The sequence below is a fragment of the Tursiops truncatus genome, chromosome 1 (genome assembly GCF_011762595.2).
Source record: "Tursiops truncatus isolate mTurTru1 chromosome 1, mTurTru1.mat.Y, whole genome shotgun sequence".
Taxonomy (NCBI): Eukaryota; Metazoa; Chordata; class Mammalia; order Artiodactyla; family Delphinidae; genus Tursiops; species Tursiops truncatus.
Window position 1 is genome coordinate 157913790 of NC_047034.1, and position 26441 is coordinate 157940230.

Here is a 26441-nt window from a genome sequence, read left to right on the forward strand (position 1 = left end):
CCCCTATTCACCTGGCCCAAGACTGGGACATTCTCATCCCCATCTGGTCTGGTGTCAAGTCGCATTAATTCTACCCCCATAGAATAGTCCAGTTCCTCATTACCTCTCTCCTGGACCTTTGCAATAGCTACCTGTGTCTTGACAGCTGTCATGTCCAACAGTTCTTCCTTCTTTATTTTGGAAACTGTCATCATCTGCTTTGGGGGAATTACTTCTCCCTTCTTGAAGTCTTGAGGGGACCGTCAGTCAAGGTACTCTCCACCTTTGCCAAGGGGCGAACATGAGACCCAAGCCAAGCCAGGACTTTCACTGTTGAATGGAATGGCACAGATGCAGAAAACAGTTGAGCTGAGTCATTCCAGTCATAGCATCCATGAGAAATTGTTTGTTTGGGGGTAGCCTCACCCAAGTTTAGAACCAAAAGAGAGATAGCTACAGAAGTAGGGCAGAGGGAGATCAGAATATCAGCTTTATTACTGACAAAGTTGTTGGGGATGTCCCTTTCAGTCCGATTGACAAGCGGGTTTACTAATACTGAACCCCCAAATTAATCTTCTCCACCCAGTCTTAGGCAGTGCTGGAAAATTGTGGTCTTTCCTGTGAAGGCCAGACCCTGGGAAGCTTAGAACATTGAGGAAGAGAGCAAAAAACATGGTTCTTGTGGGAGGTGGATCTGAAAGAGAAAGAAGGAGGAAGAGCTGAGTTGAGCTCCATTCCTTCTCCCTAAACTTACCAATCAGATAAGTCACTCTTCCTCCTCCTCCTCTGGGGAGGATAGATGGATGAGGGGGTGCAGCAGGAAGCAAGAGTATTACTCTAAAAGGGGTCCCTCCACATGGAAAAAAGCTGGAGGAAGAAATAAACATTCCCCTCAGTATTGTGCCCTTGTTCCTGAAATCTATTGTAGATTACCCAAAGCAGCTCTGGCTCCTCTCATTCCTGGGGCTGGGAGTTGTACAGCTGTATCCTCCCAATTAACTTCTTTCTTGCTTAATGTAGCCAGAGTCTGTTTCTGTTGCTTGCACCCCAGGAACATGCATTCATTCCTATTGCTGCTGTTAACAAATTTGGTGGCTTAGAACAACACAAATGTATTATTTTCCGATTATGGAGGTCAGAAGTCCAAAATGGGTCTTATGGGGCTAAAATCAAGGTGTCAGCAGAAACTGTGCTCCTTCTGGAGGCTCTAGGGGAGACTGTTTCCTGCCTTTCCAGCTTCAGAGGCTGCCATCATTCCTTGACTTGTGGTCCCCAGCCAGCAATCACACCACTCTGACCTCTGCTTGTGTCATCACATCTTCTCTGGCTCTCTTGCCTCCCTTTTATCCTTATGAGGACCTTTGTGATTATATTGGGCCCATCCAGATAATCCAGGATAATCTTTCCATCTCAAAATCCTTAACTTAATCACATCTGCAAAGTCCGTTTTGCTGAGTATGGTAAAATGATCATAAATTCCAGGATTAGGATGTGAACGTCTTTGGGGAGCATTATTATTATTTTTTTGTGTGTGTGGTTCACGGGCCTCTCACTGCCGCAGCCTCTCCCGTTGTGGAGCATAGGCTGCGGACGCCCAGACTCAGCGGACATGGCTCACGGGCCCAGCCGCTCCGCAGCATGTGGGATCTTCCCGGACCGGAGCACGAACCCGTGTCCCCTGCATCGGCAGGAGGACTCTCAACCACTGCGCCACCAGGGAAGCCTTGGGGGGCATTATTTTGTCTACCACAAAACACTAACAGAAAGATTTCTTAGCTTGTCTTGCGTTCATTTCTTTCCTCTGCAGTCTGTCCTGCAAGTGATCTTTATAAAATGTGAATCTAGTCATGACGATCCTACCTAAGAAACTTCCTGATTCCCCAAAGCCCATTGAATAAACCCCATAACACACCCGACTCTTGCTCCAAACTTCCTCTCAGCCTGAAATGCTCCCCCACCCCAAAGCCAAATCCTCTGTAACCTTCAAGGTCCCTCTCACAGAAACCTCCATGATCCCTCTGGCTGGAAAGCAACTGCACCATGAGTCCCACATCTGCAGAAACTGTCTTGTCACCTGGCAGTACTGGGTACCAGCCAGTCAGACAGACCTAACTTTCTGTGCCTTTGTTTCCTCTATTTAAAAAATGTAGGGACTTCCCTCATGGTCCAGTGGTAAAGAATCCGCCTTACAATGCAGGGAATGCAGGTTTGATCCCTGGTCAGGGTACTAAGATCTCACATGCTGCGGGGCAACTAAGGCCGCATGCCACAACTACTGAGCTCACGCATCTCAACTAGAGAAGAGAAAACCCACACGCCACAATTAGAGACAAGCCCGCACGCCGCAACGAAAATGTCCTGCATGCCACAGCTAAGACCCAACACAGCCAAAAATAAGTAAAATAAATAAATAATAATAAAGAACTCTTTTAAATTTTTTTAATTAAAAAATGCAGATAATAAAGTAGTTACCTCATTTATATTTTGTTGTGAGAATTAAATGAAACAATGCATATAAAGTGCTGAGCACAGTGCTGGCACACAGTACCCAATAACAAGTAGATGATAGCAGTTATTATTAAAATTTAATAGTTGGGGGACTTCCCTGCTGGTCCAGTGGATAAGACTCTGTGCTCCCAATGCAGGGGGCCCAGGTTGGATCCCTGGTCAGGGAACTAGATCCCACATGCATGCCGCAACTAAAGATCCCGCACACCACAACGAAGATCCCGCGTGCTGCAACTAAGACCTGGCGCAGCCAAGTAACTACATAAATAAGTAAATAAAATATATATTTTTTAAATTTAATAGTTGAGTGAATAAATGAATGGAGTACTCTCTCCTTTCCCTGGGCTATCAATATTCCCTTTATGATCCTTAGTATGGCCCCAAACTAGGACATTTAAAAAACTTGAATGAAGGGCTTTCCTGGTGGCGCAGTGGTTGAGAGTCCGCCTGCCGATGCAGGGGACACGGGTTCGTGCCCCGGTCTGGGAAGATCCCACATGCCGCGGAGCGGCTGGGCCCGTGAGCCATGGCCGCTGAGCCTGCGCATGCGGAGCCTGTGCTCCGCAATGGGAGAGGCCACAACAGTGAGAGGCCCGTGAACCCAAAAAAAAAAATTGAATGAATAAACCTGACGTTTTTTGTATTTCTGTGTAATCTTAGCTGCTTTGTCTCCCGGGGGCTCCATGCCTGGTCAGGATCACTGCCGGGAGTGATGGTAGAACGGAAAGGCTGTTCTTATTCCCTCTTGTCTGGTGCCTCGGGCACATGAAACCTTGATAAACTCTGGTCTTCTTGGACTGAGGTGAATTTGGGGCGCATAGAGGCTTCCACCAGAGAAAATATGCTTGCTCCCCACCCTCACGCCCATGAATCTTGTGCTCTCTAGGGTACCAGCTTGCCATTCTCAGTGTTAATTGTGACTCTGCTAACTGTGTGACTTTGGGCTGGTCACTGCATATCTTCCTGAAAAATGGGCATAAAAATCCCTGCATCCTTTAAGATCAGGAACCTTGTGGAAGTCCAGTGCGGGCATGAGGAATGAATGTTAACTTCTTTTGTGAGGTAAAATAGAAGAGACCAAGCTGAAAAGATAGAAAATTTATTTCCAGGATACAGAAAATGAGTTCCGGGACTTCCCTGGCGGTCCAGTAGTTAAGACTCCACACTTCCACTGCAGGGGTCATGGGTTTTGATCCCTGATCGGGGAATTAAGATCCTGCATGCCACGTGGCACGGCAGGAAAAAAAAAAAAGAGAGGAAATTAGTTGCAATAAGCCTGTGGGGAAACATAATTGTTTTACAATCACTCTCTGGACTAAAGGTCTTGCCAGGACCTCAGGGGTTGCTTCATGGGGGGTGTGGATGAAACTTTCACACACCAAATCTGTCCAAGAGAAGGTCATCTCTTTTGAGAAAAACTACCTTCTCCTGTTTATTACAGAATTCATTATAGAATTTTTTGAAAATATAAATATGCATAAAGAAGGGGAGAAGCTCCTGTAATCACACTATACATAGATCATCACTTGTAACTATCAAACAAATTGGGATTTTGTTGCAACTGTAGTTTTGTATCCCATTTGGTGAACATTTTCCCATGCAATTAAATATTTTATGCATTGGGTGGGGGGGATTCCAGTATACAAATTTGTTGCAACTTATTTAACTAAGCTCTTATTGTTGAACATTTAGCATATTGCCTTTGTTTTTGTTTTTTTGTTTACTTGTTTTGGACTTTGGGGCTGTTATAAGTGCTTCAATTAGTATCTTTGTGAGACAGATCTTCACGTATATCGTAGATTATGTCCTTTGAGTTCCTGGAAGTGGAATTGCTGGACCAAAGGATATTTGATACATATTTGCCAATTTGTCTTCTAAGACTGATTTCACCCATTTGTACTCCCACGGGCAATTTTATAGGACTTCACTGGGGTTGCCGGTGTCACTAACTGTCAAAAGCCAACCTAGAACTCCCAGCCGGGCCTCTAGGTTTGCTTCATGTTTTCCCGCCCACTCCGCATACCCGCCGCGCGCCCCACACCCGCGTCCGTGATGGCCCTCCCCTTCCTTACTCCGTTACCGATTCTGTCCAATCAAAAGCAGCCTTCCCCAGTATCGCTGAGTGGTTGGTAAGAGGAAGTTTCCGTCGCTCTCAGGGGTGGGCGGAGTGGGCTGATGGACGTGTCGACGGGCCAGTGTGAACGGCGAGCGGGGCGTGCGTGGCGTGCGTGGCGCGCTGGCCTGGAAGCGGTGGACTTGGGAGGACTGCCGGCTGGTTGAGCAGCCAGAGGTTTCGGCGGCCATGGCTCCCAACGTTCCCATGGCCGAACCGGCTAGAGAGTCTCCTGAAGGCATCCGGGCCGTGCTTCTGGGGCCGCCCGGAGCCGGCAAGGGTACCCAGGTGAGTTGCTGAGCCGGGCTTGTCGGCAGAGCCCGTGGGACTCCAAGGTCAGGGCTGCCAGAGGTCTGGGTCGCCCCTGAGCCGGGCCGCTGGCTGAAGCCTGGAGGGGTACCCTGGCTGGAGTCTGGGGTTCTAGCAGGTATTTGGGGGAGGGTCCACATTGGAGGTCGAGGGAGTCTGAGTTAGAGTTCTTGAGGGACCCAGGTTTGAGGTGCCGTGTTAGGTGATCCTAAGGACTGATTAGATCCCTTAAGGGTTTAGAAGCTGGGAAGATTTGAAGGGTAAGGTGCGCCCTGGGCTGAGGCATGTAGGTTACACAACCCGAGTGGACGCAGGGACCCCAGATTGCCTGCGATTTGGTAGTGGGTTGTCGAGGGTTACGTTCCAGGCACTCGGGGTAGGGGGACGTTTCTGGTAATGACTAATGCCTGAAGGTGGAGTAGCGTCTCCCACTCATGGGGGAAAGCGGGAGCTGGCCTGTGCTGGTTAGGAGTACTGCTAAGAGAAATGAGGTATGACCTGCCTGAGACAGTTAAGTTGGGGGGATGGGAGAGAGTACCTCAATATACAGGTGAGAAAACAGGCTCAGAGAGGTCAGGCGGCTTTCTCAGGTTAGCAAAATTGACTTCATGGAGCCTGGAACCTCAGGGCTCTGAGTGATTGGAGTCTGAAGTTACCTTCTGCTGACCGTGGGGCCTCACTTGGCACCTGGGACATAATGGGCCCATAGATCAAGGTTGGGATTTATGATCTCACTTAGGATTTCGAAGCCCATAGGTTGGATTATCAATATCCTCCTCCTGCCTGGGGTCTGGCATTGCCCCCCCCCCCGCCCTCAAGTTTTTCCTTGCTGTTAGGGTCTAAAGAGGGAATTCCTGAAAGTCTGATCTGCTAAGGGAATGGGGTTCTGGGTGCTGCTCTATGCCCCCTCTTCTGAGCCCTTGCAAAGATTGCAAAGTCCTGACAGACAGATCATTTGTCTTACTCATTCTTGGGGCTCCTGTGACACCCAGCACATTATTTGATGAGGTTACTGGAAATGGATGAACACAGATTCATGTGGGTGATGAGGAGAAGGGGAGTCTTAGAGATTCAGTTCATTCCTGTGACTTCGCTTTTTGGCTGTGTCTACTAGGTGAAGAAAGACCACTTCCCCTTTTCTCTCTATAGCCAGAGCCGATTTGCCCTTGAGGGTCATTGTTACCCAACCCCCTTGTCCTCAGTAACATTGAATGCTCCTCTTTCCTGTTGCTACCACCCTCAGTTATTAGGTAACCTGCAGTTTAGGAATGTTTAATCCCAAACTCTACGGACTTTTGCGGAGTGACCGAGATAAACGAGGTAGCTCAAATGCATCAGTTGTTTTCTCTTAGTTCATATTGAAGTTAATAATTTCAGTAGTTGTGAAATGGACAACCCATCCCTGTGCTGAGACAAGGGCTTTATAGTTTAGCAAGCTTTGTAACTTCTGAGCCTCACTGCTCTCACCTGAAAAATGGGGCTAATACTTAACCTTACTCATTCAACATGTCATGAGCACCGAACATTGGAGACAGAGCAGTAAAGAAAACTGATAAGGTCCTTGCCCCTCTAGACCAAAAGTTAACAAGGATACTGGAAAATTATGTTATATATGTGTGTAAAGCACACCTAGCTGACAACCTGGCACATACTAGATGTTCACTAATTATTGACTCCCTATCTTAGTAACACATCCCCCCACCCCCCAACTCAGCTGTATCTCGGTGTAAAGGGTAATGTTTTCAGGAAGTTTTGAAGAAAATTATCCTATGAGCTGATTTATAAGGGTGTATGTATGATGGGAGTTGGTCAGAGAAGGCCTTGTAGAAGTCGAGGAGATGTGATTAGGGCTGGGACTTAAGGGTAAGATTTACACAAGTCACTTAACCTCTGTACACCTTTCTCTCCATAACTGAAACAATAGGAATACTGGTGGTTGTAGTTTTAATGGAGTTTTAAAGAACAGTGTTCCTAAATCAGAGGTTGCAAAGTGGCAGCCTGCAGCAGAATTTAGCCTGCAGACACACCCCAGCTTTTTATTATGAAGAGTTTGAATACACAGAAGAAGACAGGATTGTGTAATGAGCCCCCATGTACCCATTATCCAGCCCAGCTACCATCAGCTGGTGGCCATTCCTTCCCCATCCACTCTCCCTTCACAGATTATTTTAGAGCAGCTCCCAGACATTGTAACACTTCATTTGTAAATATTTCAATGTGTATTTCTAAAAGACGAATTCTTTTTTGTAAACAAGCACACTATCCCCTAAAAACAATAATAACAGCAAATGTTTACATTTCCATTCATTTGTCTCACAAATATGATCATTTCAAGTCCCTTTTAATTTACAGGTTTCCCCCCCTTTTTTTTCCTTGCAGCTTTTTTGTGGAAGTTGTTTATTCTGGGAGTATCCCTCTTTCTGAGAATTTTTTTATTGTATCCCCATGCCATACTTAACATCTTCCTCTTTCTTTCCTGTAAAAAAAACAACCAGATCTGGGTTCAATTTTTGACCCAACTACATCACAGGTGGTGGTGTGCTGTCCATTAGGAGGCATACTGTGTCTGCTTATCTCTAGTGTTCAGTGCCCGGGTCCAGGAATTCACTGTGCGTGGCAAAATGGTGATGTTCTACTTATATCATTCCCTTTTCATTTATTAGCTGAAATATTTCAATAAAGAGAAACTTCTCACCTACTATTTGGTATGGTTTGTACAGTAAGGGTAGGTTAAGTGCTTGATTTATTCCTATAATTTGTCAGCTTTCAAAATAATAAGTTGACCACACAGTGGTTTCAGTTGTGAAATTTCACTTAAAAATCCAGAGCTCTCGTTTCTCTTGAGAAGTCAGATCTGGTGGTTCTGGGCCTCCATTCCAGCGTGGCACGCAGTTGAGTGGGGATGCCACTTTGGGTGGTCCATGTGCTCTCCTGTCCCCTGCATAGCCCTCTTCGCTGCCTGTTGCTTTATTTGACCCACTTCATTTGTGTTGCCTGCCTGGTAAATGTTTGTGATCTTTGATGTAAAATCCTAACCTGGGTTAGTGCCTAGTGCCTGCTCAGTAATGTTTGTTTTCTTCCCACTAGTGCTTCCTTTTATACCTGCATAACTCAGTATTTTAGGTATTTAATGTTGGCATGACTGAAATAATCTGTTTCCTTTTACAACTTTTTATTTTTAACTAAAATAGTTAAACATTTTTAAACTACCTGCTTTTGCATCAACATAATAATGTCTAAAACACCTGGAACACTGGATTTGTTGTTTTGTTTAAATAACCTTACTTCCCTGTCTCCCTTTTAGGGTTAGATGTTCCTATGGTGTGGCCAAAACGGGTATGTTTTCTGTTTCTTCTGCCAGCCCCTTTCATAGTTTCTTCCATGTGTCCAGCTGACACCAGTTCTTCAAGGCCAGCACACTTAGGCCGTCAGCTGCCATCTTGCAGGTCAGGCTCTGTCAGTTATGTCAGTGCACTGACGCTCACAGTGCAAAAACAACTCTGTGAGACCCATGCTCTTACACCCCCTTTTACAGGTAGAGAAACTAAAGCTCAAAGAGCTTGTGCTCTAGGTTACAGGGCAAGTAATTGGCTGATCTTGCATCTGAATGACTTCAAAGCTCCTGCTCTTTCTGCTGCTATCTGCTGCCCTGGGTTAGATTTGTCTCTTGCCCTATGCATGTTTTGTTGGATAAGTTCCATGCTAGAGATGCAGGGCAGCCCTTGCCCTCAAGAGGGTTTAATATTGCAAAATAGTCACCCTTTGCTGGGTTATGTGACAGACCCTACCCCCCACAGCCAAAGATGTTACAGGTATCATCTGATTTAATCCTGCAGCCCTAGGAGGAAGGTCCTGTTGTTATCTTTGCCTTTGCCTGGTAAACTGAGGCCCAGTGTGTATCTTGCCCCAGGACATACGTAAAGTAGCAAAGATAGGATTTGAATTCGTGACTGATGCTTGAACAGCATTACCATCTTATCTTTGCTATCAGTCTAGGTGTAGGGGCGGAAATGAACATGCATGCAAGCAGTCCTTACTAGTGCAGAGTACCATATGGGAAGTGTGAGATGAATGACTGACAAATGCTAGGACAGTTCAGGGTTAGAAAAGAACTATAATTTGTTGAGAATCTTCCATTCTTCCTCCTACACACCCAGTGATGTTGGTACTAATATATCCAATTTATAGTGATTAAAGGATCTCTGGCCTGAGGTTACATGGTCAGTTAACAGGCAGAGCTGAAATTCAAACACAAGTTTCTGTGCTTTTAAGAAACTTTTTTTTTTTTTTTTTTTTTTTTTTGTGGTACGTGGGCGTCTCACTGCTGCGGCCTTTCCCATTGCGGGGCACAGGCTCTGGACGCGCAAGCCCAGCGGCCATGGCTCACGGGCCCAGCCGCTCCGTGGTATGTGGGATCTTCCCAGACCGGGGCACGAACCCACGTCCCCTGCCTCAGCAGGCGGACTCTCAACCACTGCGCCACCAGGGAAGCCCTAAAAAACTTTTTAATTGAAGTATAATATACATAGAGAAAGGTACAGATATCCTAGGTGGGCAGCTTGATGAATTTTCACATGTGAACACACTTGTGTAGCTTATACCCATATGAAGAAACAGAACATTGCCAGCACTGTGAAGGCCTTGTGCTCCCTTCCACACATATACACACACTTCCCCAAGGACAGCCACTAAGGCTCTGGCGGGGGGGTGGGGGTGTTAGTAAAGCCATGTGGTGTCATGGATAAGAGCTAGGGCTCGACAGTCTCGAGGCCAGTTGCCAGATCTGCTGTTACTAGCTTTGTGATCTTGGGCAACTTAGCCTCTGAATTTCATTTGTAAAATGCACATAAAAATAGTTACTACCTAACATATTTGTTATGTATTATACATATTAAATACTGTAAAACAATGCATGGAAAAATTGCTTGGCATCTTGCAAACACCCAGTTAACTGATGTTGATATGATTCCTTCTTGGAGAAAGAAAGGGTAGTTGGGGAGGGTTTTTGGTGGGAGAGATATGCTCAGAATTTGACTACAGAGGAGGGTAGAGCTTGGACCAGTAGGAGGAAGGGAGAGGGCATTCTTGCATAGAGAGGATCTTGAGCCGAGGTCCATGGAGAGGCTTATGTTATGTAATTGGAAAGCATATATGGAGCAGCTGTTTGCCGTTGTGCGGGGCATCCTGGTAGGGGACTTGTGGAGGCAAATTTGAGTAGATTGGGAGGTATAGGAAGTTGGTTGTGGACGACACTGAGTGCTGGACTAAGGTATGGGGACTTCTCCCCTGTTGCCCTGGGGGAACGTTGAGGCTTCTGAATGTATGTTTGTTGGGGGGTGGGTAGTATGTCCAGCAGTATTTTAGGAGATGATTGCAGCTGCATGTACAGAAGCATTGGAGGTGGAAGTGGGAAAGACAGCAGTAGAAAGATGATTTCGAGGTAAGAAAACAAGTGAGCTTGATTAAATCAAATCTTAAAGACTGACATTTTCCCTTTATTTCCCTAAATGCCAGGCACTATGCTGGATTCTTTTGCGTATATGATTTTGCCAAATCCCCATAACAGCTCTGAAAGTAGACATTGTTGTCTGTACAGTAAGTCCCCTACATACGAATGAGCTCCATTCCGAGAGCGCGTTGGTAAGTCAAATTTGTTCGTAAGTCCAACAAAGTTAGCCTAGGTACCCAACTAACACAATCAGCTATATAGTACTGTGCTGTAATAGGTTTATAATACTTTTCACACCAGTAATACATAAAAATAAAACAAAGAAGACATTTTTAATCATACAGTACAGTACCTTGAAAAGTACAGTGGTACAGTACAAACAGCTGGCATACAGTGTCATAGGGTGAACAGGCAAGAAGAGTTACTGACTGGAGGAGGGAGAGGAGGTGGGAAATGGTAGAGCTGAAGGATCGTCAGCTATAGGAGATGGAGGGCGAGCTGCAGTTTCACTCACGCCTGACGTCGATGGCACAGGTTCTGGTTCCTTGCTGGATTCAACTCTATCTACCCTCTTGAAAAAATGATCCAGTGATGTCTGGGTAGTACCTCTTTTTTTCTCGTCATAGATGGTACAGTACCTCTGGATTGCATTCTGAACGGCTGCTGCAATCTTCGTGTACCATTCTACTTTCAGGTGCTGTGCCTCAAAAACTAACAGTGCCTCCTCAAATAAAGAAAATCCCGTTGCCATTTCCTGCGTCGTGAATCTCTTCGGTTCTGCAGTTACTTCTTCCTCTTGTCTGTCTCCGTCCTTTCTCTGGGCCTCCAGTTCCTGGCGCTTCTTAGCAGTACCAGCTACATCACCGCTGCTTTTACACTTGTTTCAGGACACTCTGGGCTTGAAATAAAGACACTTTACTTCTGTACTCTATACAGTACTGTACGGTAAAGTACACAAAAGCGCAGCCACTTGTAGAGGATGCACGCACGTGACAATGTATGCCAGACACGTAAACTTACATGATTGGACATGTGAACGCACGTTTGCATCTTTGAAAGTTTGCAGCTTGAAGGTTCATATGTAGGGGACTTACTGTACTCTAGAGATGAAGAAACCAAGGCCTTAAGCCTATATATCTTGTTCAAGGTGACACAGTGAGTAAACTGTAAATCCCGGATCTGTACCACTGTAAAACCCAGTCTTACACCCCTGCCCCAGGGCTTCACAATCTGTGTGCGTCAGAATCCCACCATGCTACCGGAAAACCACTCAATCATACATTTCAAGGGCGGGCCTGGCTTTGTATTTTTAGCAAGTGCCCCAGGTGATTGTGATAATACACTGATGTTTGAGAACACTAACCTCACCATGCTGCCTCCCTAGTGGTTTTAGCCATTCTGAACCACACGCCCTTCCCAAACCACAGGTTTCTCCTACAGATGGGGGGCCTATTTCTTGGGCTCAACAGTAGCCCATGGCTAGTGAGACACATGTGTCTCAGGGCCTCAGCAGCAGCTGAGTGTGGTCCAGGGGTCTGCAGCACAGCCAGGCCTGGAAGCTTGTTTAAAATGCAGATGCTCAGGGCCCACCCTGTAGAATCAGAATCTGCATTTTAGCAGTACCCTCAGGTGGTTTGGAGTAGGAGAAGCATTCCTCTAAAAAAAGTATAAGCGTGAAGTGTAAGGGGAATGAAATACAGCTATTTCATCAGGCTTCTTCTGTAGTTTGCAAGTAAAGAGTAATGCAAAAAAGAAAGACCTTGAAAGGAGGTCTTTTATTTACTGAATGCCTACGGTGTGTCTCATATATTTATTTCATTTTATCCTCACAACAGCCCTATGGAGTAGACATTATCCCTATTTGACTGGTAAGGGAACTGAGATTCTGAGAAATTAAGTAACTAGCCAAAGGTCATAAAGCTATTGAGGGCAGCCAGGGGTCATGTGCAAATCTGTCTGACTCCAAATTTCATGCTCTTTGCAGCCCACCCCATTGACTTCCGTGCAGCCAGCAAGAAAAGAAGGAGTTAGTCTTCCGCCATGCCGCGTCTTCCCTCTGGGAGTGTGCTTCCACACAGCTGTAGAATCTAGTCACCTGAAATAGCACAGAAGAGTCCTATGGTTTAGAGTGGTAAAAATTGGGAGGTTAGGTGCTAACAGCTCTTCTCTGGTGTTTTGGTTACTCTTTCCCCTGGAACAAGCCTGACCTCCCAATTTTTCACCCAAGTTAATTTCAGCAACCAAGGAGAAAGATCGGCAGAAAAGCACAGCTCTCTGGGTTTGTGGCCACTGTGCCAGCCTGAAGGACCAGAAGATTTTCCATCACCAGAGCGTCCTGACCTTCACTGGTTTCCCAAGTGCGGTTTTAAATACCTCATCTGGGTTCCATTTTGCTATGAAGTCAGTTCTCTGAGCTGAATCAGTCCATGAGTCACAAACCAGCACTGTTGCCCTGAGCCCTATCTATTTAGCCTTTACCATGTGCACCTAAGAAAGCTCCCAATGAACTGGTTTGAGCAAGGTTCCCACCCTACTTCTTTCCCAAAACAATTGAACCAGAAAGCAAAGTGTTAAGCTCCTTGAACTGATTCTATTCCTCATGAATTCTGCATTCTTTTTTGCCACTACAAAACCAATGTCGGACTCTCCAGCGTCTCTTCTCTTCTAGTCTTCATTCTGTGGTATAGTCACCAAACTATGAACTCATGGAGGACAGAGTCTGCGTCTCCTATTCATCTGTTTCCCTGGTACCCAGCAAGGTTCTTAGAAGAGGCATCTTCGAAGTATTACTATTTTCTTTCTGTATGAATGAATATGGAATTAAGACAGGGATTACAGTAACAGCTGATGTTCACTGAGCACTTACAAAGTGCCTGGCCCTGCATATGTGGAATTCTATATAATCTCATGAACCCAGTGATATAGGTACTATTACCATCTCCATTATACCTAGAGGAAATTTAAAATTTAGAAAAGTGATATAATTCTTCTCACGTCACATAACCAGCCATTGGTGAACCTGGTGTCTGAAACCCAGGCGTTTGACTCTCAAGCCCATGCTCTTAGCCAAAAGGCTATACTGCTCCCTAAAGCTGCTAAGCACTTACTGTTTGCCAGGTGCTCTTCATGTATATATCTCATCTGATCCTCACAGCTACCTTCTGAGACAGAGACTTTTTGCCTTCATTTTAGACAAATGAGAAAACTGAGCCTCTTGAGAGGTTAAGTGATTTGGCCCAGATAATGCAGGTACCCTAGAGACAGGGAAGGGAAGAACCGAGTCTGCCTGAGGGAGACTTCCGCGCCTGGCTCCAGCTGCCTCCCACACTGGTGACCACAGTACTTGACAGCCACACGTCCATCCCTCTGGCGAATATTCATTCAGCACGTTACATGCCAGGCATTGTGCCGGGTGCTTTATATACATGAACTCTTTTAAACTTCCGAGCAACCGTGTGAAGTGTTGGTACTGCTGTTTCTGTTTTTCCCATTTATAATGGGGAAACTGAGGCTTATGTGTCACTAGTGTGTCTAGTGGAAGTAGTGATAATAGCTGATATTTATGATGGCTTCCTGTGCTAGGTGCACTGTTTTAAGTGCCTATGTATTATCTCATGTAATTCTTAACTACAACCCTATAGTCATATGTTAGAATATAATGTAAGGTACTTTTATCCCAGTTACAGGTAAGGAAATAGGCATTTGTCAGAGTTCACATAGCCAGTAAGTGGCAGGGCCAGGTTCACACCCAGGCAGTCTAACTCCAAGGCCTGCACTGTTAACCATATCTTGTTTTTTGTCTTCCCCTTCATAGGCACCCAAGTTGGCTGAAAACTTCTGTGTCTGCCATTTGGCTACTGGGGACATGCTGAGAGCCATGGTGGCTTCTGGCTCAGAGCTGGGAAAAAAGCTGAAGGCCACTATGGATGCCGGGAAACTGGTAGGTTTGGTGGTACCAGTGAATGTTGATATTCCTCAGAGTCTAGATCTGCCCTGCTTAATAGGGTGAGCACCAGCTACATGTAACTACTGAAATTAATTTTAATTTAATTTAATTTAAAATTAACTTCCTCAGTTTCACTTGCCACATTCCAAGTTGTTGCTAGCCCGCACAGATATAAAACATTTTAATCATTGTAGAAAGTTCTGTTGGACAGCCCTGTGCTGCGGGGTGTTTTAACAAACTGGCACATTATATGAACTTTTACAGTAGCAAGTTACTTGGTTCATTCTGAATTTATGACACTTATTTTATTCACGGTACTCTTGAAGTTCCTTTGTGCCGGCACATTTTGTAATATACCCAGCTTTTTTTGTTTGTTTGTTTGTTTTTTACTTTTTTTTTTTTAAAAATACCCAGTTTTAAGACCAAGAATGAAACTGCCATCCCTAGGCCCTAACTCAAGGGTGATTCAAGAGAGGACTCAGGAAGTCTCAGAAGTGTTTTTAATCTACTTTTGTGATTCTGTTCTGTGTCTTTTAACAGAGGGGTTGCTTGGCAGTTGACAAAAGTAATCCTTCTTATTTGGTGAATATAATAGCATTTCCTCTTGTTTTTAGTCCAGTTGATCTGATTGGAGAAGTACAATTTATTACCTACTAAATGTTTTTTGATTAGTGCCAGAGCTTAATAGTAACTGAGTTATTCTGGGACTTGGCCTTGGGAAGAAGTCATTTTGTGCTTGGCTCTCTGGTCTTTACGTATCTTAGAATGTTGGTTGGGGCGGGTGCTGGGCCTCCCGTCAGGCTTTGAGATTCTGGACCTGGGGTAGCCCTGCCTGTGCGCCCAGCTGCCCCTTTACTTCTAGCTTTCCCTTCATGTTAATGAGGCCGTAAGTCAAGCCATAAAGCTAGATATTTTGGACTTTGGGTCTTGGTGGAAGATCCCATACTGAGAAAATTTGGGTTGTGGCAATGAGATTACTTATCTCCAGCCTTCACTTAGTCGCAGAGCTTATACTTTGTCCCCAAGTTCACAGCTGGTCCCAGGAGATAAGAGCATTAGCTACCAAAATGGGCAGCCTTCACTCTAATACTGGCAGGGAACTTTTCTTGCAGTGAAAGCCCAGGAGGAAAATTGGTTTTTGGAAGCTAGGAAGGATCCTTGTTGGGGTTTTTAGAGGGGCTCAGAGGAGTGTTGGGCTGGCTTCTTGGTTCCTTGGTTCTGAACCAGTCTTGCCAAGGTCAGTGAACTTCTCTGTTGCTTCCTGTCTGAGACCGCCTGGGTTGCTTTACTGCTAGCCCAATCAAAATTGTGAAACAGGAAAAGTTGGTGCCTTTCTACAATTCTGGTCAACCCCCATTCTCTCCTAGAGCCCTCCTCAGGTGGTCTCTCAGCCATATGTCCTCACTTACGTCTTGAAGACAGCTGATTGCTGAGGAGCTGTTATCTGATTGCTAGGACTCTGACTAATGGCCAGAGGGGCCTTCAGGACCTAAGAAATGGGGGTCTCCTGGTGGGGTGATAGGCATTCCTGTTCCCTCACCCAGATTACTGGGACACAGGAGAATCTCAAGGGAAGAGAATGTGTATATGGCAACCACAGAAATAATCATGAAACTGAATCTTCCAAATGCAGCCACTCCATATTTGCTCTGATTTTTGCTTCTTTGGGGTCAAGAACCTGTTTAGTAATCAGGTTATACAGACATAAACTTATGACCCTGGAGTTGGGCTAATGCCACCTAGTTAATGGATTTAACCCCAAGATTGTTTTGTTCTTGACTTCCAGGTGAGCGATGAAATGGTCGTGGAGCTCATTGAGAAGAATTTGGAGACGCCTCCATGCAAAAATGGTTTTCTTTTAGATGGCTTCCCTCGGACTGTGAGGCAGGCAGAAATGGTGAGTGGCTTGGTTTTGTATGACCATTGCATGAAAGCAAATCCTGGCCCTCTATCTCTTTATTCCTTTGAGGGAAATGGGTCTTATCAAGCTCTGGTAGCTTAGGTGGGCCACACGCTTTTTTACAGCTTGATGACCTCATGGAGAAGAGGAAAGAGAAGCTTGATTCTGTGATTGAATTCAGCATCCCAGACTCTCTGCTGATCCGGAGAATCACAGGAAGGTATTTGTCCCCTGAAGGTCCCTTCTTTTCATGCTTCCTCAGAGCTTTGTCAGACGACAGGAACTGCTCCGGCCTAATCCCAGCCATGAAGCTTAGTGCCGTTTCCACATGGATTGACCTTATGTGGTGACATGGGATGGGGATATGGAAGGAAGAGCAAGGGATCTGAAGTCCAGCAGCAACTCAGTCCTGTCATCTTTTAACTCTGAACCCTAGGCAAGTTTCTTAACCTCCCTAAGGCTGTTTCCTCATATGTAGAGAGGAAGTAATAGTACCTGCTTCGAGGACCCATCGTGCATGGTAGATAGCATGTTGTGCATATTTCAGAGCCTTGCTTACCTGGGTGCTTAAGAAGTACTAAATTCCTGGGCTTCCCTGGTGGCGCAGTGGTTGAGAGTCCGCCTGCCAATGCAGGGGACACGGGTTCGTGCCCCGGTCTGGGAAGATCCCACATGCCACGGAGTGGCTGAGCCCATGAGCCATGGCCGCTGAGCCTGCACGTCTGGAGCCTGTGCTCCGCAGTGGGAGAGGCCACAGCAGTGAGAGGCCCGCATACCGCAAAAAAAAAAAAAAGAAATACGAAATTTCTTACATCTGTATCTCCATTTTAGTGCTTTTTAAGTCCGATTTCAGTTGAAGTTGCCATACCTTGCTGTAGGCTTTTTATTATAAAAATAATAGGACCATCTATACAGTTTAGAAAATTGAGGAAAAACTTGCTCATGGTACAGCCAGCTTAGCGAATAACTCTATAATTTTTTTGCGTGTTTTGTTTTAAAGTGCTTATTTCACTATAGTAGTTAACGTTGAACACAGAAATGCTTCTGCTTCTGATGAGTTTGCTCCTAAAAAGTGCCACTGCTTTAGGCTACAGTTTCCTCAGCCCTCTTTCACTACCGCGCTACCATCTGCTTTATGCCTTCCAAAAATATGTGGGAAGCTCTCAACCACTAACAGACCCTCCCATTCTTGTCCTTATTATGGGCTATATAGCTTTTTTTTAATCCCTCAGTCACTTTTTAAAAATTTATTTATTTATTTGTTTTTATTTTTGGCTGTGTTGGGTCTTCGTTGCTGTGCGTGGGCTCTCTCTAGTTGTGGTGAGCGGGTGCTACTCTTCGTTGCGGTGTGCGGGCTTCTCATTGCGGTGGCTTCTCTTGTTGCAGAGCACGGGCTCTAGGCACGCGGGCTTCAGTAGTTGTAGCACTGGGACTCAGTAGTTGTGGCTCGTGGGCTCTAGAGCGCAGGCTCAGTAGTTGTGGCCCACGAGCTTAGTTGCTCCGCAGCATGTGGGATCTTCCCAGGCCAGGGCTCGAACCCGTGTCCCCTGCATGGGCAGGCGGATTCTTAACCACTGCACCACCAGGGAAGCCCCCTTAGTCACTTTAATGGAGCCTCAGGAAGGTGGTCAGCCTACCATCCTGAACCAGACTTCCATGACCATTATTTTTAATTGCTGCATGATATTTCACAGTACATGAACCATCATTTACTTAATTGTTCCCCGATTGTTGTACATTTGTGTTCTTCCAGTTTTCCATTGTTAAATTCATGCTTTGGCCATCATAGGACATGTAAGTTTTTAAATTAAGGGGGCAGTGTTTTCTGATTATAAATGTTATTACTTTGATTTCCTAATGAGGTTGAACATTTTTCTCCATGTGTCTGCAGTCCATATCTTTAAGGAGAGAGGCAGCAGAGTAAGTGTTAGAGGTGTTCTCCTGGAAGGCTGTGTTAGATACAGTGGGATCCACCTTATATTAATTTTCTTTTCAAATGTCCAGGTTTCATGTTTCCAGCTATTGCATAGGCTTCTTCAGTGCAGGAATTTTGTTTCTTTGCTCTGGCACAGAGTAGGCAAGCAAAGTTGATGTAGTCCAAGAAGCAGTAGGGTTGACAAGAAGGGACATGACCAGGGCTGGGGTCCCGGACATTGCAAAGCAGATGTTAATAGTACTAGGTGACACGAGGGGCCTTTGATCTGATCAGCTCAGCTTCCTAAGTGCCTGCTTTGTGCAGGCACAGCTCTGGGAGCAGGGGACCAGTAGAGAATATAGAACAATATGCTGGTGCCCATGTCTGACCTCAGAGCGTCTACAATCCCTACATGAAACCTGGGCTGTTTAGTGCAGTAGGGGTCCAGGAAGACAGCCTGGGGGCAGGGAGGGAAGTCTGGCTAGGACAGGTGTAAAGTCTGACTTGACCTTCCTGGATAGAGAGGATTTTGCTGAGGCTTTCCCATAAGGGAGTAGAGGCAAGAATGAGTATGCATTGAGGGAGAGGCTCTAGCTAAGGCTTCTGGCAAAATGTCTGTCCAGCGCTGGAGAAATGGCCTGGGAGGCTGGGTGGTAGAATGAGTGCGGTTGGGAAGGTGGAATGGGAGCCTGGCTGGGGACGGTCTGCCAAGGAAGAGACGGTAGACATGACTGAGTCAGGAATCATGGGATGTTCTTAAGCCACTAGGCGTTGTGGCAGATACAGCATTTTGAGAACATTAGCTTGGTCCTGGTATACAGGCTAAATTGAGGGAAATAAGAAACAGACAAGGACCCTACTTGGAGGAGCCTGATGTGATCCACCGGTGAAGTGATGGAGACTGGGGTTGGCTGGTGGGGCACTGAGAGTTTCTGAAGAACAAACTCCAGAATTGTAGAGGGCGAAAGAGGCAAGACTCGGTCTCTCGGTTTGGAAGTGAGTGGTGTAGTGTGGCCCTCTCCCTTACAGGGGAGGAAACAGAACAGGTCAGACTGTGTAAAGGTGTTTTTCCAAAGCCCACTGCGTGTCAGTGGCAGAACTAGCACCAAAAACCTGCTTTCTGCCTCCTCATCCACTATGCTGATCATTGCAAGAAAAAGAGTCAGGAACTAGCCAGTTTAATATGGATCTTATTTAAATCTGACATGATAAGGACCCCACTGTAAATGTCTTCAGAATTGGCTCTGACCTCACTTCTATGGGTTATTATTTTATTTCTTGCCGTAAGTATGGCTGGTGGGTTTTGATTTTAACCTATTCATTGTTGGCTTTCTGGTATCATTAGCCTAATGTCTTGTACCATCCCCATTTTGTGGATGAGAAAACAGGTGTCTGAAGTATCACACCCAAGGTAGCAGTGGCTGTAGCATCCCAGCCCGATCCCTCCACATCTTCACCTCCGCATCCAGGCCAGGCTCAGTGGCTTGTAAAGCTGTTTTGGTTGGTACTTAAGACCAGTCCCATTTTAAGAACTTGGAGATTGGTTTCTTTTCCCTTCTAGGGAATGAATCTTGCCTTCTTCTTAAAATGATACTTGGAAGTGGGGAAGGAGCAGTGTTATATGTAACTGGAGGGCTGAGGGAATCTGGGAATGCGCAAGAGCTGATGTAGAGACATGGAGAGGAGAGAATTGTGTTTGTTGCAGCCTGGCTGCTGTGTGCCCTGTGCTTTCCAGAAGGTGAAGAAACAAGGTCCAGGGACTTCCCTGGTGGTCCAGTGGTTAAGACTCCACACTTCCACCGCAGGGGGCATGGGTTCAGTGCTGGTTGGGGAGCTAAGATCCTGCATGCTGCACAGCGTGGCCAAAAAAATAGAAACTTCATGCCCCCAGCCTTTCCCAAAGGAAAGCTGTAGCTGAGCCCCGCAGCTTCTGCTCTTCCTCTCCTTGGGTCTCCTAGTGGGTGTCATTTCCCAGTGGATGCACCAGAGGAACCCCTCCAGCAACTCAAATAAAGGAGGGCCCAACCTCGTGTTACATGATTGCAGTCACAGGCCCACTCAGTGTAACTTACTCACTCTGCTATCAACTTGTCCCCCATGCTGTAAATGGACCACCTCATTCTATAAATGGACCACTTGGCCCCCCAAAATATGCTGTCATTAAAACACAGTATCACATTTTACAAACATGTGGCTTCGATAGTCTAACCCAGACTTTCCCAACTGATGTGCTGAGATATTGACCCCCTCAGCCACCAGAGCAAGCACGCTGAGTACTTTCTGTGTATGCCAAGAGGTGGAAAATGTTGGGAAGCTCTGGCCTAACAGACCTTCATGAGGAGAGTAGCCATCAGGTAAATAAGCAGACCTTGGTTGGCATAGAATTGGGAAGCCACGCGAAGCTGTGGGCACCAGCTGCCGAGCAGTGTTTGGCCTGCCTCCTTTCCTTCTTAGGTTTCGGGGCTCCTGTGGTGTGACCACTCCCAGTCAGGAGCGTGGGCTTGTTGCTTAAGGGGACACGGCAGAGATGCAGCTGCCAGCTACATATTCTGTGCCAAGTAAATGCTTCTTCTTGAGCTCTTTATTCTATGACTTAATATGTTGTTTTCCCTGATGCCTTGAATATTTCCCTCTGATGGCTGGGCTTTCTGTGTCTGTGTGGTCGCAGAGCTGTTCAGCATTGTCTGCTGATGTCTGCATCCATAGCACATGTTTTTCCTATAGCACCTTTCTGGTTTTATAACCAAACTAGTTTAGAAAATAAGGTTAGTTTCTCTGTCCTCTGTCCCCCATGGCACTTTGTCCAAATCTCTTAAAGGATTACCAAATTTATTGTAGTTATTTATTTCCACATTTGTCTCCCCCTCTAAATTAATCACTGTTTGTGAGCAGGGATCGTGACTCGTTGCTCTGTAGCCCCTGAATTCAGCTTAAGGCCTGAATCGGAATGGTCTCACACAGTCGAATTAGGCTGTCATTATACCAGCCTCTTCAGCCAGACACGTATTTTAATGTTGGGTCAAAAGAGAAAACAGGGCTTCCCTGGTGGCACAGTGGTTGAGAGTCCGCCTGCCGATGCAGGAGATGCGGGTTTGTGCCCGGGTCCGGGAAGATCCCACATGCCGCGGAGCGGCTGGGCCCGTGAGCCATGGCTGCTGAGCCTGCGCGTCCGGAGCCTGTGCTCTGCAACGGGAGAGGCCATAACAGTGAGAGGCCCGCGTACCACAAAAAAAAAAAAGAGAGAGAGAAAAGAGAGAAAACATACTCCCTCTGGCATATGCCCAGTTATTTTCCTAAGCAAGAGATTCCTATAACGAGGTTCTCTGCTGGATTAAAGTCCTTGCATCCAGCTTCTCTGTCTGTGCTTGTCATCTTGGAGACCCCTGGGGTTCCGGCAGCCTGATTCCTGTTCATTTGCTGTCTTTCAGACTGATTCACCCCGAGAGTGGCCGTTCCTACCACGAGGAGTTCAACCCCCCAAAGGAGCCCATGAAAGATGATGTATGTAAATTCAGGACGGGGAGTTTCCTTTTCTTTCCTTCCTCTCTCTTACTTCGCTTTTTTTTCTTTTTTCTTTCTTCCCTTTGTTCTTCCCATTTTCCCCTTATTCCTACCAATATTACGAACTTAACCATGAGAAATATTGCTGTCACGTAAATCACATGGGCTGTGGCTCATCTTTAGAGTGTCCCTCCAAGTGGTTTATTGCTTGACCTTGAGGTAGCCACCAGTGCCAGCCACTTCCCAGTGCCCAGTTTGTACCTGTCTTTTGTCCAGAGCAGCCCCTTCCTGGCATCATGGCAACCTAAATGGTGAACTAATCGGGAGAAGGCTGCTTGGAAGCCCCGGATTAGAGCCACGGTTGGAAGGACAGTACTGAAGAGATGTTTGTTGACCAGTCCTGCTTCAGAAGAATATCTTCTCTCTCTAGTGACTGTACTGTGCCCTACAGATTCAGAAGAGCTTGGCCAGGTTAACACTGCCAGGTTCCTATGACAGTCTTTAATTGTTTGCAGATGTAAAAGGGGGGTCTCACACTGTAATATTTGCCATAAATAGTTCACCTTGTCTGTTTTAGAACACGCAGGCAACAGTAAGAATTTCCTGGATTTACCTTTGTCATATGAGACAAGTTCATCAGGTCATACAGGTTCCAAAGCTATCTGGCAACTTAGTCACGTTTCACAGAGTTGGCAGTTCTGTCACTCAGTGTTCCCTGTCACTTGCCACTTTCAGAATGTTGAAGGCCGGCACCCCAGTGAAAACACTGAATACTTATGCAGCTAAGATCCTAATTGCTACCGCATCTGTGATTTTGATGTATTCTCCTGGTCTCAGGGGCCTCTGTCTTTCTTGTTTCTCACCCTAGAAGTGTTTGTCTTGGAAGCTGAACAGCCTGAGCACAAGCCATGAGAGAAAGACCTTGTCTGTCCCCCTGTCTCAGCCCTTTCCTCACAGTTGCTGTTTCAGGCTCCCTGATTTCTCTGGACCAAGTCGTCTGCTCCTGGGACCAACTTGCTGGGAATAGTGAAGTTCTTTATAGTTCTTTATTGGAGGGGGTCTAGACTGTCTTGTCTTTCCCTCTGACGGACTTTGGGATCAGACGGCCTCTCAGATCTGCATCCAGCATTGGATTAGGAGAACTTGCTGAGTCCTGGCCTTTCATTACCCTCTTCCTGTTCTCAGATCACCGGGGAACCCTTGGTCCGCCGATCAGATGATAATGAGAAGGCCTTGAAAATCCGCCTGGAGGCCTATCACACTCAGACTGCCCCGCTGGTGGAGTACTACAGTAAACGGGGGATCCACTCTGCCATCGATGCCTCCCAGACCCCTGACGTTGTGTTTGCAAGCATCCTAGCAGCCTTCTCCAAAGCCACATGTAAAGACTTGGTTATGTTTATATAATGTTGGGTCCAGAAAGGAGCTTCTTTCTTCTTCCTACCCCTGTTGAAGGAGTGGGCGGGAATGGCAGAGCAGGCAGAGGGAAGCTGCTTCAGGCCAGCAAGAGTATCGTTTGATGTACTGATTAAAAAAGCACTTGCTTCATGTATCTTTGGCGTGTGTGCAACTCTCATCTCATCTGTGTGTGTGGGCGTGTGTGCGTGTGCGCATGAGTGTGTTGGTATAAGTATGTGTACACTCTCCTACTTTCTAAGTTATAGGCAAGATTGCTTTACTAGCTGTTTATTTCTTTAGCCATACTCTAGGTTTTATTTTTTGACCAAAATAAACTAACTCAGGTATCTACCAGGCATTCCAGTTCCCTAGTATTTTTCCCATCTCCAACAGCTAATTAGAAGTCCTGGGTCACATGAAGTCAGGCAGGGCCACAGTTCCTAGTGGCAGACTGTTGGCCAGAAATTCCATTTGTTTTCTCACCCGTAATGAAAAGCCAAATGAGTCAGTGTGTGGAAAGGGATCATTAATTTTTTCCCCCTAAACAGGAAGGAAAAGGCGCTTACATTATAGATTCCAGAAATTAACTGGGAGAGGGTATCAGCATAGAAAGAGCCAGGCCAAGCTGGAATATTTCTGTGAACTGCACCATGGTTCTGTAAAGTAGGAATCATCCGGGACCTGTGTTGAATACTGAATTGTTGCCAAAGAATTAAACCAGGTGAAAGGTCCTTTTGAATTTAGACAGTCTTCTGAACATCCAGGCTGGGCATCTGAGGGCAGCCAGTCCACTTCCCCAAAGAGAGACCAGGGTAGGTTTGTTTTTATTTTTAATGTTCGCCTCTGTTTCCAAGTATGAACAAAACAGTGATTTGAGGATCATTTTGGGATCGTTTTGATTAGAATTTATTCAAACCCAGTCTCTCTGCAGGATGTGAAACCCAAATCAGATGTATCCCTTTTACACTCAAACCATCTCCCTTCCAGATCCAATCCTTCACCCCTTACGTCATGATGGTGGTGGCCAGTCTCCCCAAGAAAGGATCACCCCAAAAATAAGATCACCTATGGCAGTAACCAGCTTTTATTCTTAACCTCAGCTCCCAGCTATTAAACATTTCCTGAGGTCCGTGCTGTGCCTTTTGGTCTCTGGTTTGATTTGGGGCAAACAGATGAATTAATAGACTGCTGTGAGGGACCACAAAAACAGCAGCCTCTGGAAAAAAACCATGAAAAAAATCAGTGGCAGGTCCAATAAATAATGCCACCTGCCCAGTGTAATCTGCTGACTCAGTTTAGTGGACTATAAAGTGTCCAGTCCCCATCTGACGTGAGTTCTCCTGCTGTCTGTGGGCCCGCCAGAGGTTTTGTCCTCTGTCCACCTGGAAGCTGGCTATGGGTACAGCTTGCAGGTGGACAGAGTGGCCATCTCGTGTCCCTCTTTGTCTGCTTCAAGTGAGTGTCTGCTGACTCTGCTCTGCCTTGTTTCCCTGGCTGTAAACTAACTCCATCCATTCTCAGCGGAAACCCAATCTGGCATGGGGTGTTTCTGGGAAGCACATGACTTCTGGGAATGGACAAGGAAGGGCAGTGAAACCAAAACTGTCAGCTCTGTCTGTGGGGATCTGGGCTCCTTCTCTGGGTGAGGGTGGCCTCGTGAATCTTGGAGTCGATTCCTCTTCGAGTAGGGACAGTTGCAGGCATTTGGCCTCAAAGGTGAGGTCCTTGAATGTTTGCTGATAGAGTGTGCGTGATCCTTACTCAGATATTTGTCATCCGTCTATATGCATTCACGTGTGCACACACGTGCGTGTGATTTTTGGGCTATCAGTGAAAACTGGAAGATCGTCGGGGTTGCATATGCCCTTTTGGGGGTAGGTACGATTCAATTTTTGCTTCGTTTAATTCCAGAACCTTAACCTCAGCAGGCATGAGAGCTTTCACCTGGCAGAGAAATGTCCGGTGTTTAATGCATTTGGTTGCCGGGGCGTGCATGCCAAGCTTCTCTGATATTTACTTGGTTTTTAAAAACCCATTTTGTTCTCTCTTGTTTCCTCTCTATTTCAGCCTAGTAACAGAAGGCCAGGCGAGACTGCACCACTGCTCATCACCCTGCGGCGTGATCCCTGCTCTTAGGTGCTGGGCAGAGGGGAGGGGTGGTCAGGGTAAGGATGGAGAGGGCGGAGTGGTGAGAGCTCAAGAGGAGAATGGGAAGAGCAGCAGTGCTGTAGTGAAGCAACTTCTTTTCCATGGAGTAGGAGCCTTAAAAAGTATAAGCAAAGGGAAAAATTGATTTTTTAGAACACTGATTGGAGGGTATAAATAGAAACAGGGAGATGCAGTATTATTTCTAAGGAATCACGTTGTCATTTACTCCAGACTGGTGACGATATTTTTTAAAGCCAGTGCCCTAAGACCTCAGCTTTTATCAGAACCTCATGCCAGCCCAGGAATGCTGGAAATCACACTGTTGTCCTGTCTGTCCTGTAGCTTGGAACAGGGCAGGAGTTGACTACTAACCCTGGTTCCCCATACCATGAGATCAAAAAGTCATCTCCCCATTTGAAAGAGATATAGAGTATGTTCATGGGGGTAGTGGCTCAGCAAATCAGGTTTACTGGAGTCATGAGGCAGGTGGAGCAGGCTGGTCTCACTCCCTTCCCAACTTACCACTGATGTACCAGCCCGCCGGCTCTCGTGGTTAAGCCCTCGACAGCCACCCAGCATATGCCACAGTCCCACACTCTTGCCTTCCTCCATCCATGTCGTGTGAAAGGACCCTTTTTAATAAATGAGCAAGTGTCCTAAGCGACCTTATCCAAAGATTGTCCTTTCCATCCTCAAATCCTGTGACTGGGATCACTCAACAACACTGTGATGTATTATTTTCAATGAGGTGCCTTTCTTAACTGTCCAAATGCTGCCTTGTTCAGCCCCTATATGAATAAAGTGTGTTAAATGTTTGTATCCCCTGTTGTGGCATTTTTTTAAGGGAATGTGGGCCAGTAAAATGACTGAATTCTGGATCTGACATTGAATTCTGGATCTTGTGGTCACTGGAAGTCGTGAGAAGGCAGGAAGGTCCAAGCGTATGTTCGTCAGAAGAGCCTGCACCCTCTTGACCTTCAGCTGATTTGCAGGATTTTCTTGAGCCCAAGGACAAGGCAGCTTGGTCTAGTGGAGACCAGAACTGTGCTTGGAGTTCAGGGGATGTACGACAAATCCCAGCCAATCATTTACTCTGCTCCTGTTTCCCATGTGAAAAAGAGACTGGTGATGCCACCTTCTCGGACTCATTGGCAATAAATGAAATTTACAAGAAGAAGCTTTTTGCTTGGTGCCTGGCACACAACAGACACTGGATAAATGCTAGTTGGAACCGAGGATACACAGAAAAAATATCTGCTTCTTGCCAGGCTGGAT

The 26441-nt window shown here is 46.1% G+C and overlaps 1 protein-coding gene across 4 annotated transcripts; it reads left to right on the forward strand.

Moving 5' to 3' along the window:
- The first annotated feature begins 4723 nt into the window (after positions 1 to 4723).
- Positions 4724 to 25985, forward strand: AK2 (adenylate kinase 2). Of its 4 annotated transcripts, none has more exons than XM_033838523.2 (7): positions 4731 to 4888; positions 14173 to 14298; positions 16091 to 16201; positions 16330 to 16424; positions 21548 to 21620; positions 22806 to 23001; positions 25086 to 25985. In XM_033838523.2, exons 1-7 carry the CDS (start codon positions 4790 to 4792, stop codon positions 25088 to 25090), a joined length of 705 nt encoding a protein of 234 aa, XP_033694414.1. In that variant the 5' UTR covers positions 4731 to 4789; the 3' UTR covers positions 25091 to 25985. The 4 variants fall into 4 exon arrangements, with proteins under 4 accessions (XP_033694427.1, XP_033694405.1, XP_033694414.1 ...); XM_033838532.2 differs by lacking the exon at positions 25086 to 25985 and adding an exon at positions 8214 to 8245 and having other exon boundaries at positions 4752 to 4888; positions 22806 to 23172; XM_033838514.2 differs by lacking the exon at positions 25086 to 25985 and having other exon boundaries at positions 4730 to 4888; positions 22806 to 23172.
- Positions 25986 to 26441: the final 456 nt, after the last annotated feature.

Excerpts from the sequence above, each read along its gene's own strand:
- AK2 (XM_033838514.2), top strand. The coding sequence starts at position 4,790 with ATGGCTCCCAACGTTCCCATGGCCGAACCGGCTAGAGAGTCTCCTGAA. Across the intron at positions 14,299-16,090 it reads CTATGGATGCCGGGAAACTG|GTGAGCGATGAAATGGTCGT; the intron begins GTAGGTTTGGTG and ends CTTGACTTCCAG. Across the intron at positions 16,202-16,329 it reads CTGTGAGGCAGGCAGAAATG|CTTGATGACCTCATGGAGAA; the intron begins GTGAGTGGCTTG and ends GCTTTTTTACAG.